Source organism: Rhinopithecus bieti, unplaced genomic scaffold (genome assembly GCF_001698545.2).
Source record: "Rhinopithecus bieti isolate Rb0 unplaced genomic scaffold, ASM169854v2 scaffold_38981, whole genome shotgun sequence".
Taxonomy (NCBI): Eukaryota; Metazoa; Chordata; class Mammalia; order Primates; family Cercopithecidae; genus Rhinopithecus; species Rhinopithecus bieti.
In genome coordinates, this window is record NW_016819573.1 from 1,890,170 (window position 1) to 1,901,976 (window position 11,807).

The window sequence follows — 11,807 nt, forward strand, 5'->3', positions numbered from 1 at the left end:
ATCACAGAAAGACAGTTAAAAACTAAGATCACTGACAGCTGAAAAACACAAACTAGAACTACAAAATGTGAAGAAATGATACAAAATGATTAACATACCTAACTTATAAAAAGGTCATAAAGAGTAATTCTGAATCACTGATACACAAATAGAAAAATTAGGCTAGTCAAACCAGAAAGAGAAGAGATGCAAGGAAAAACTTTTAAGAATCAGTTTACAACAGAATAAATGTCCCACAGAGCACACGAATGGGGCTGGAAGAGGGATAAGTAAAAAGTGATGAAACTGAACTGAAAAGAATTACTATATAAAAGACAAGGACAGCAGGAAGTAGCAGTATTTTAATAATAATTATTTTATAATTAATTTAAGTATCTTACATAATTTTCTATAAATAATTTAAGTATCTTAAATTATTAAATTTATTATCTATAAATAATTTAAGTATCTTAAATAATTTAAAACATTCTTTTTTTTGGTATACTTGTTTATTTTACCCAAAAACTCGTGTATCTTGTAAAGAAGATGCTAATAATAACACATGTATTACATATAAAATATATACACCAGCATATACTCTCTTCTTCCCAGCTTCTTTCCATTAGAAATCATCTTGGAGGTCTCCAGTTTGTTTTCAATGTGAAATTTTTTTTTTTAAATGAACACATAATAGTTGTACATATTTTTGGATTACGTAGTGATGTTTTGATGTATGTATTAAAAATGTATAGTGATTGATCAGAGTAATTAGCATATTCATCGTCCCAAACATAAAAAACTAGAAATCCTCTTTCAGTTTGTCTGTTTTATGAATGAGAGTTTCCATATGTCTTGTTCACTTATGTGAGGTACATACATTTCATCTATTTTCATGTTTCTGTGCTTGAGTGTATTTTTCAATCTGTTAAGAAATGGACTCAGTGGTGTGCGTTTATTTTCTAGATTGCTACGCTTTACATATGGGCCTTCATTTCCTCCATTTAAAGTTCCCGATGAAGATGCCAGTCTGATCCCTCCAGAAATGGATAATGAGTGTGTTGCACAGACATGGTTTCGCTTTTTACACATGCTAAGGTATTGTTATTTTATTATTTCATGTGCTATTTACCCAGTAAGTGTCTTAGGGCAGTAACCATGCTGTAAGTCTCTTGTTTGAATTCAGAATGTGGACGCTAAGCTCCATTCATCAAAGTGTCTTAGGGCAGGAACCATGCTGTAAGTCTCTTGTTTGAATTCAGAATGTGGACACTAAGCTCCATTCATCAAATGGAACCCTGTTGGACAACAAGCACGTTTCTATCCTGTGCCTCCTGCTCTCCCTGTCCCAGCAGGGTTAGGCTGTCCTCAGCCGCTCTTGGTTTACACTCTCTAGGAACGTGTTCCCTGTGGTAGATGCCACACTTGTTCTCTTGCCTGTTGCTGCAGCCTGGCTGATGATCTTTCTCTTGGGATTTTGTCACATTCTTTGGGGACTGGAGGTTGCTTTGCTCCTCTCTGTGTCCAGCACTGACTGGTCAGTCTGCCTCTCAGAGCCCTCCTCCAAGCGCCTGTTTAAAGTTTCAGTGGGAGAAACACCCTAAAATTTTGCAGAGGGGTATACTTCTACATCCTGCTGTCCCTGTCTTTTATATAGTAATTCTTTTCAGTTCAGTTTCATCACTTTTTACTTATCCCTCTTCCAGCCCCATTCGTGTGCTCTGTGGGACATTTATTCTGTTGTAAACTGATTCTTAAAGTTTTCCTTGCATCTCTTCTCTTTCTGGTTTGACTAGCCTAATTTTCTATTTGTGTATCAGTGATTCTGAATTACTCTTTATGACCTTTTATAAGTTAGGTATGTTAATCATTTTGTATCATTTCTTCACATTTTGTAGTTCTAGTTTGTGTTTTTCAGCTGTCAGTGATCTTAGTTTTTAACTGTCTTTCTGTGATCATTTTCTATTTCTTTTGTGTTCTTTGATCGGATAATCACCTATGATTTCTTCCAATGTTGTTTCCTTTGTAATAGTAAGTTCTTTTATATACCTCAGGATCTGTCTTTATATACACACACACACACACACACACACATGCACGCACGCACGTAATTTGCAGAGATAGGGTCTTCCTGCATTGCCCAGGCTGGTCTCAAACTCCTAGACTTAAGCAGTCCACCCACTTCAGCCTCCCAAATTGCTAGGATTGCAGGCATCGAGCCATCGTGCCCGGCCTGGAATTCATCTTTAGTTCCCATATTACTTCATTAATTTCTTCATTTATTTTTATGTCAGAGTCACACTCTTAATTATTTTAACTTTATAATATTATTGATATTTAGTAGGCCTAATGTCTTTTTCTCTTTTTCCTTCTCTTAGAGTATTTATCTCTTCTTGCCTGTTTAACATTTCAGATCACTTTTAGAACCAATTTTTCAAGTTACAAAACATAAGCAAACAGAAGGAATAACCTCAACGAAATCTTCTGGGGTTTGGATTGTGTATTAATTAGGGTAAGGAATATGTTCTGCTTTAGCAAATGAACCTGAAAATCTTTTATAAAGTCTAGAATCAGGACTGGCTCTGTTCACATAGTCGTTCAGGGATCCAGCTGGCAGAGGCTCTTTCATCTTCAACAGATGACTCCATTAGGACCTCAGTGTTGTAAGCAGGAGTTTCGTATCTGACTAGCAGATGGGGAACAGAGAACAAGGAAAATTTTGTGGGAGGGTTTTATGTGTCAGGCCTTGAAGTAATATAAATCACTGTTACTCATATTCCATTAGCCAGAACTCAGACACACATCACACTTAATTGCAAGAGAACAGAGAAGAAAAGAGAAAGTTGTGAACAGCTAGCCAGACTCTGCCAAAGATGAGACTGGTATTAAGCCTGTATTTATATTTAGGAAACGCTGATATCTGATATTGAGTCCGCCTTTCTAAAAGCATGTCTTTTTCTTTTTTCAGAATTTTGCGTATCTTATTGAAATGTTTTACAGTCTTCTTCACAAATATTTTTAATATTTTCTTTACCATTATTTCTAGGTATTTGTTGCTGATGTGAAAAGCTAACTCTTTTCTGCTATTCTGTCTTCTAGATGGTTATTACTGCTGTAAAGAACATTTTTTACTTCATGTTATTTTGTATATTATATATGGCATTTAAAAGAGCTCTGAGTATTTCACTGATTCTTCTGAGATATGGACACATACCTGCAAATAAGAAGTGTCTCTTTTCTAATAATTCATACTTGTTTTGGTGACTAATTAAAAATACTTTGGATGCAGTAAGACTTGGACTTGAGTTCAAATTCTGCTAGTTTTTTCTTTGTGAACTTGAACAGTTTATTCTCCCTGTGCCTCAGTTTCTTTTTAATCTACATAATGGGAATAATGATTGTACCATCTCGTTATAAGAATTGAAGAAGAAAAAGCATGTAAAACGGTATGATGCCTAGTGCATGGTAGGTCTTTAAAAGTTGCTATTATTACAGTTATTTCTGTATATTATTTTACTGCATCGTTCAGAACTTCTAGAACACTGTTGAATTAAAGTGATACTGTTTTGGCACCTTTTTTGGTTCTGATTTTCTTCAGAATGCCTCTAATATATGGAATTTTGAGTAGGATGTTGGTTGTCGATACTACATGTTCTTTTTTATGCTCCTGCTTTCCTAAACAATCAAAAATTTTATTTATTTATTTTTAAATTTTTTTTTTGTTGCCCAGGCTGGAGTGCAGTGGTGCGATCTCTGCTCACTGCAAGCTGCGCCTCCTGGATACACGCCATTCTCCTGCCTCAGCCTCCTGAGTAGTTGGGACTACAGGCACCCGCCACCATGCTCAGCTAATTTTTTGTATTTTTTAGTAGAGACGGGGTTTCACTGTGTTAGCCAGGATGGTCTCAATCTCCTGACCTCGTGATCCACCTGCCTCAGCCTCCCAGAGTGCTGGGATTATAGGCTTGAGCCACCACATCTGGCCAGCAATTAAAAATTTTTGAAAATAAAGGCTGGGCACAGTGACTCACGCCTGTAATAATAGCACTTTGGGAGGCCAGTGCAGGTGGCAAGCTTAGGAGTTCGAGACCAGCCTGGGCAACATGGTGAAACCCATCTCTACTAAAAATACAAAAAACGGGCTGGGCGTGGTTGCTCACGCCTGTAATCCCAGCACTTTGAGAGGCCAAGGTGGGTGGATCCCTTGAGGTCAGGAGTTCGAGACAAGCCTGGCCAACATGGTGAAACCCTGTCTCTACTAAAAATACAAAAATTAGCTGGGTGTGGTGGCGCATGCCTGTAATTCCCGCTACTTGGGAGGCTGAGGCAGGAGAATCACTTGAACTGGGAAGCAGAGGTTGCACTCCAGCCCAGGCGACAGAGCGAGACTCCATCTCAAAAAAAAAAAAAAACGAAAAACAAATTAGTCAAGTATAGTGGTGCACCTGTAATCCTAGCTACTCAGGAGGCTGAGGAACAAGAATTGCTTGAACCTGGGAGGCAGATTTGCAGTGAGCCAAGATCATACCACTGCACTGTAGCCTGGGCAACAGAGCAAGACTGTCTCAAAAAATAAATAAATAAAATTAAAATATAAATAAAGTCAGGAGTAGTACTGAATTGTTTCAAATAATATTTTTGGATCCATTTAAGCAATTAAGTGGTTTTTCTTCTTTCATCTGTTGATGTGAAATATTAATTAATTTCCCAATGTTGAACCATCATTCCTGAAAGAAAAGTTTTGCTTGGTTATGGAATGCTTTTCTTTTAATGTTTTTCTGAATTGTCTGTAGTTCTATCTTTTGATGAATTGGATAGGAAAACTTCCTATCCTTTTTTATGGTCTGTTGTGTCAAAGTTTTATGTTCCTTAAAAGTATGAAATAAATGAACAGCAAAACTCTAGTTCTAGAGTCTTTTTTAGAGGTAGTTCTTAGATATTCTTCTTGAGCTGACTGTGGTACTTTAGTTAGAGTTATTTTCGATGGCAAAAATAGGAGCCTACTTAAGCAAATGCAGGTGAGAAAAAGAGATTATGTGAAGACAGAGCAGTTTTACCAGGCTCTGAAGCAGTGAGCAACCCTTTCTCACGTTGGGGAGGAATCAAGGCAGCCTCGGGACAAATCACTGTCATTTGNCATCTGTTGATGTGAAATATTAATTAATTTCCCAATGTTGAACCATCATTCCTGAAAGAAAAGTTTTGCTTGGTTATGGAATGCTTTTCTTTTAATGTTTTCTGAATTGTCTGTAGTTCTATCTTTTGATGAATTGGATAGGAAAACTTCCTATCCTTTTTTATGGTCTGTTGTGTCAAAGTTTTATGTTCCTTAAAAGTATGAAATAAATGAACAGCAAAACTCTAGTTCTAGAGTCTTTTTTAGAGGTAGTTCTTAGATATTCTTCTTGAGCTGACTGTGGTACTTTAGTTAGAGTTATTTTCGATGGCAAAATAGGAGCCTACTTAAGCAAATGCAGGTGAGAAAAGAGATTATGTGAAGACAGAGCAGTTTTACCAGGCTCTGAAGCAGTGAGCAACCCTTTCTCACGTTGGGGAGGAATCAAGGCAGCCTCGGGACAAATCACTGTCATTTGCTTCTCTTTGCTTTTTTGATTCTCTTGTGCATGCGCGTTGTTCTCTTTCTCCAGCAGGCTTCCTCCTGAGTCCCTGTTCCCTCGTGCCTTTGAGAGGGGGACATGCAGTCTCTTGATAACTGCCCAGTGGTGTAAATAGCTGTGATACTGCTTGACTTCAGTGCTTGTCCTTTCAGTTCATGGGGGCTTTCCCTTTGCTTAGTTTCTCCAAAGGGAAGATTGGATCAAATTATCTTCATTAATTAGGTCTATGGCAGACATCTGGATACCTCCTTTAGGACAATTTTACCTCCTTTCTTAAATAAGCTGCGAGTGGCAGGTCATGAGGATTATTTATGATTGTGATTATTTGCGATTGTTGGCAAATTTCCTAGGATGAAGGTTGTATATGATGGGGAGATAGGCATCAATATTTTGTGTTGTATGTTAGTGATTCATCTTTTTCCAGGAAAACAAAAAAATATTTTTCATTTTTGTTTCCCATACTGTTCTCAAATACTTGTCTTTGGACTTGTGTATGCCCACCTGCCCTTTAGGCCCCATCTGGAGATTGTTTCAGTAAATTTAGGTAAAATCTGGATTTTTAACAGGTTCCCCAAATGCATCAGGTACACAGGGCATTTGGAACTGCCGAAATGCAGTTTCTTTTAGTTTCTCGTATCCTTTGTTACCCATTCTCATTTCAAGTTTTACTTTCTTGAATCTGTTCTCTAAATATTTGGGTGCCAATAAATCATTCGTGGTTTACCTTTGGAGAAACTGGTATGAACCTTTCTCTCTCCAGTTTTTGATGTGTCGTAGACATGAATTTAACCAAACTCTGCTGGACTTAGGTGTAGTTCCATTTCAGCTTTACTCCTTGTTCTTCTAATTTCTGAAGAGTTGAACTACAGCCCCCAGCAGGCACTGCTGGTAGCGACGAATCTCCTCTCCTCTGTCTTACTTGATGGACTAGTACAGTTCTGTGAAAACAGTATGCTTGGAAGCCCATTTTTCTTACATGCATACACATTCCCCTTTCCCCAATTACAGTTACTTGAAATTCTTTTGGTGGGTGGAAAAAGAGGTTTTCAAAGCCAGAGCATGGATAGATCACTGATTCCTATTTCTCAGCTAGTTCTTTTGCCTTGTAGGTAGTGGAAATTCTGTTTACCGGCTTTAGATTATCAGTATTACTTTGAATTGGAGAGGCTTCTTAATGGAATGCTAAGCAAACCATTTGAGTGAAAATTGTAATCTGTTTTAATGGAAATATTTCAAACTGTACATAAAATGTAATTAAACACAAATACATTGTTTTGAAATGTATGGCTTTAGTACATACACATGAACACAGCATAAAACTATAACACTAATCCTGATTTTCAAATATAGTTTTTTTTTTTTTAATTGGAAATGTTAATACTAAAGTAAAATTTTCTCCTTGGAGTTCTTGTTGACATAGCTTTACCATTCCATTGCTTAATTTTTTTTTTTTTCTTTCTTTCTTTTTTTTTTTCCTGAGATGGCGTGTTGCTGTGTTGCTCAGGCTGGAGTGCATTGGCATGATCATAGCTCACTGCAGCCTCGGCCTTGAAATCCTGGGCTCAAGTGATCTGCCTCAGCCTTCTGAGTAGCTGGGACCATAGGCACGTGCCACCATGTCCATCTTCTATTGCTTAATTCTAAACATATTAGAAAAGGTGTCTATGTATACTCTTAAAAAATTAAAAAGTCTTACTTTGATTCTCATGCTCTGAATAGGCAATGTTCATGTAACTACACTGCAGATCTTCTGTAAAGAAGTGTTGATATTTGAATCACTAACCCATTAAATACAAATCAGTCTCTTCTCTGAATCAAAGAAATAGGCACAAACAGTCCTGTTCTTAAATTAGATTACATGTATTTTATTGCTATAGAATTTTCTAAATTTGTGATTAATTCTTTTCTCTCTTTTAATAGTAATCCTGTGGATTTGAGTAACCCAGCTATTATAAGCTCTACTCCCAAATTTCAGGAACAGTTCTTGAATGTGAGCGGAATGCCACAAGAATTGAATCAGTATCCCTGCCTTAAACATCTGCCTCAAATATTTTTTCGTGCCATGCGTGGAATCAGCTGTCTGGTGGATGCATTCTTAGGTGAATTTTGTGTATGTTGCTAGATGTATGAAGAGCTTCATTTACATAACTCTAGAGGCTAACCCTACGAGTTATTAGAAAACATCCAAAGGAAAAGATGAACAGATTTGATGACAAATAACAAGCGAAGAAAAATTATTTGCAACAAATAAAATAGCCAGAGGGTTATCGTTTTTATGTAAATATTTAGGTTGGTGCAAAAGTAATTGCAGTTTTTGCCATTTAATGTGGCCAAAACTGCAATTCCTTTTGCACCCACCTGATACATCAAACAAGGTGCTAAGAACAAGAATTAAGCTAGTAGATCAGTGGACAAAGGATAAGAGTAAATGATTGCAAAAGAAAAGAGTGTTCGTGCATACTAGCTATCCAAGAAAATACAGATGAAAATGCATTTGGGACCATTCTCGTGTATATCTTTAAAAAGCAAAATTATACCTTTAGTGAGATATTCTTTTAAGCTGTTTTCACATTTATTTTAGATATATGAGAAGTCAAATTTTTAACCTGTTGAAAGACAGTGATTTATAATATCTGTCATTTTCTAAAATGCTTATTAACGTACAGTTAATATGTTAGCTCTGATTAAGTTTGGCTGCCACTTAACCAAAAATCCTAATACAAACAAGATAGCTTATTTTCACATATGTTAAATCTAGGGCTAGGCTGTACAGGGCCAGTATAATGGTTCCATCACCAGCAGGGATCCAAGGCCCTTCCATCTGGTGGCTCTCCATTCTTTGCACAGTGCCTCATGGGCCATGATGGTTGAGTGAGTTCCAAACATCCTGTCCAGGAATTAGGAAGGAGAGTCTGCATATAATTGGTCCTTTAAGAAGATCTCTTAGAAGACCTACCCAACAGTCACCAACTTCTTTATGGTCAAAATATGGCCACGTCTAGGTGCAAAGGGAGCTTGAAAATTGAGTCATTTTTTTTCTGGGTAGCCATGTCCAGCTAAAGTTTGTGTTCTGTTACTCAGGAAGAAACAGTGAATAGATACTGAGAGGCAGCTAGCAATCTCTGCTATAGTCTATGTGTCCCAAGCCTTCACTAGGTTGCTGGGAAAAATTTTCTGATCACATATTTTGACCTATGAAGAATAATTTCATTTGCCTTTTTTTTTTTTAAGGTATTTCTAGACCCCGATCAGACAGTGCTCCCCCAACACCCGTGAATAGATTAAGTATGCCTCAAAGTGCTGCTGTCAATACCACCCCACCACATAACCGGAGGCACCGGGCTGTTACTGTGAATAAGGCCACCATGAAGACAAGCACAGTAAGAGTTTATGTCACCATTGTTAAGCTATATAAGGTTGGCTTTTTAATCTGCCATTCTTTTTATAAAGTCTTACTGTTTTCTCAAACTTTTCATTGGTATGGGTGTGTTCCTGTGTTCGTCTAATAGGTTAGTACTGCTCATGCCTCTAAAGTTCAGCACCAGACGTCTTCCACCTCTCCTCTGTCAAGTCCAAATCAGACTAGTTCAGAACCCCGGCCACTGCCTGCCCCTCGGAGACCAAAGGTTAACAGCATCTTGAATCTCTTTGGATCATGGTTATTTGATGCAGCATTTGTTCACTGTAAACTTCATAATGGGATAAACAGAGACAGCAGCATGACTGGTAAATATTACTCAAGAAATATGTTATCACTTTTTTCCTTTTCCTTTTCTTTTCTTTTAGTCTTTCCTACCTGCAAGATTAATATGTATCTTAAAAAGCTCTCTGTTTCTGATCAAGCAATGTCTTGTGCTTAACCCCTTCCAGCTGAAGTAACAGAACTTTAGAAGTTTTCCTCCCTGTTCTTTTCATGTATGTTCTATGAGGTTTGGCCTTTTGTCTGGTTTTATTAGACATACTTAAGGTTAGCCACATTTTGTTGAATCAGATTTCTTTCAGTAGGTGACCTGGAAGTTCCCTTCATGTCAGCCAGGATAATACAATTTATATAAAGAATTAAAAATTCTAACTGGAAATTTACATTACAAGAAGTGTTTTCTTCAATTTTGACAGCCATTCACTCATTAGTACATGTAAGCATCAGAAAATTTTTGCTTCACACTGTACTATAACCTCAGATTTTTAGTCTAGAGAACTTTATTTCAAGGGCACACTTTCAGAAATACTACTTGCTCTTTAACTTAATAAGATTGATTGGTGGAGAATTAATAACTCAATCCTGATATCTTCATTTAGATTTTATTATAAAAAGGAAACTGTCTAAATAAGAGCTGGTGGTTTTTTTTGTCATCTTAATCATTATATTTGGCATAGGGTGCAGGATGGATGGGTGGGGTAGTGCAGTGTTTTGAATGTTTATAATATGTCTTAGCTGAAAAATGACAATGGCTGACATTTATTGAGCTGCTATTATCATGGGCAAGGTACTGTGATATATGCATTAATGAGTGTATTGGTTGTTTGGTAAGAAAGCACTCTTCTGTTGGGGTTGGAAATAAGACAAAAAGATGTCTACTTACTTTAGTTGATGTATCTCTAGGGAGACTGTTAATTCCAAGGATAAAACTAATACAATGGCCAGAAGGGTCTCTGCTTTCTCTTAGAAATGATTTCTTAGCTGTTATTATAATTCTTAGCTATTATTATCATCTCAGAACCAGGGTCTATGTCTGTGAACATTATACACATGTAATTATTTCGAATGTTCTTACAAATCTTTAATTTAGAAAAATAGTGAATATAAAGATTTCTAGGAATATAATTTGAGAATGCCATGTTTGAGTTTAGGGATATCTTTGCTTGCTTTATTTTGTTCAAATTCAGACACTTTATATTCTGCCATTTTCATATTATAATTTTATTCACAGATTGAAAGTAGTGCTTCTGGGATAGGTAAATGTGCTTACTTACAATAAGTGAAAACTTTTAAAAGACGACTTTTGGGTTATGCTTGTCTTTATGTTCGTGTACCTTATATTTTGAGTTTTCTGTACCATGTTTATATTTATTAATTTGCATTCTCTCGAATGAATCAGTCCTGTTTTTCTTTTTTATTTTTGTTAAGATGTAATTCTTACAATGTAACTTTTGGCTATAGAGCTGTTGACACTGAAATCCGTGAATCTAGATTGGCTCAACCTGCTACTTGGTTGGTGAGCTTGCTTAAAGGGAACTTACACATCTTTTTGCTCTCCAGGGAGTTTGTAACAGCTTTGCTCACCCTCTTGCACCCGAAGATAAAAACCAGACTTCAAATCATATATGAACAACATCTTACTTTAAAATTTTTCCTTGCTGGGGAGAGGATAGAAGCTCCTTTTCTCCTCTTTGTGTTCAGAGATGATAAAGGCTGTTACATTACCCAGGAGATATGAGATATCCAAATAGTTAAAGGGGTTAGAATGCTAGGTGCCAATCTTGAGGTCTCGAGTCTGGTGGGAGGCTTGGGTATATTAACTGTTTTTAAGTACTGGCTGCCATCAAGGAATTCTGCCATGCAGTTCACCTCTAACTTAAAGTGTTTGCTTCTTTGAACTGGTTAGCTTTAGATTTACATGACAGTACACTGTGCTTTGTAAAAGTAACATTGAGCTGGGAAGGGTTAATGAACTAAAATTTTAATGCACGTTATGGGCACTTCAAAACCTCAATTCTTTGTAGTTGTGTAATTTTCTTCGTTCATTGTTTTGCATGATACAAAATCATAATTTTGGACCTGAATGCACAATTTCCTATGTTTTGAACTAGCTTGTGGTATCGTAAAGCTTTTAATTTAACTTTTAAAAGCTAAAAGCTTCTTAATTTATTGTAAAATTTCACCATCTTTAAAGTATTTTATAATTACTACTGTCCTTTGATTTGTTTCCATTTATTTCTATTATCTTGCAGCATCTTTTATCCAAATTCTTCTTTCTTATAAATCTTGTAAGTAGGAACCAGAAGCTTCTCCTTAATTGCAGTCATGTTTTTATTTTTTTCATAATTCCATTAAAAATTTGATTGTCATTGTCTCTTGTAGTTCTTGCACTTGGGAAGAAAAATACTTTTCTGTGTTTTGAATGGGGAAGATTGTTGGCAAAAGCAAATTAATCTGCCTGAATCAGTCCCATTATTTCTGTATACTAGTCTGGTCATGTCATGAATTCCAGG

General features: G+C 36.5%; 1 protein-coding gene across 11 annotated transcripts in view; it reads left to right on the forward strand.

The window, feature by feature from the left end:
- The window catches only part of RALGAPB (Ral GTPase activating protein non-catalytic subunit beta), a 117,038-nt gene that overhangs the window by 40,673 nt on the left and 64,558 nt on the right, over positions 1-11,807 (forward strand). For 6 of the 11 annotated variants that reach the window (XM_017859109.1, XM_017859102.1, XM_017859101.1 and 3 more), the window contains 5 exons: positions 943-1,074; positions 7,515-7,693; positions 8,826-8,974; positions 9,104-9,320; positions 11,547-11,582. In XM_017859109.1, the coding sequence (XP_017714598.1) occupies positions 943-1,074; positions 7,515-7,693; positions 8,826-8,974; positions 9,104-9,320; positions 11,547-11,582 (713 nt within the window). The remainder of the gene's footprint in view (positions 1-942; positions 1,075-7,514; positions 7,694-8,825; positions 8,975-9,103; positions 9,321-11,546; positions 11,583-11,807) is intronic. The other 5 variants (XM_017859110.1, XM_017859107.1, XM_017859105.1 and 2 more) reach the window with 1 other exon arrangement.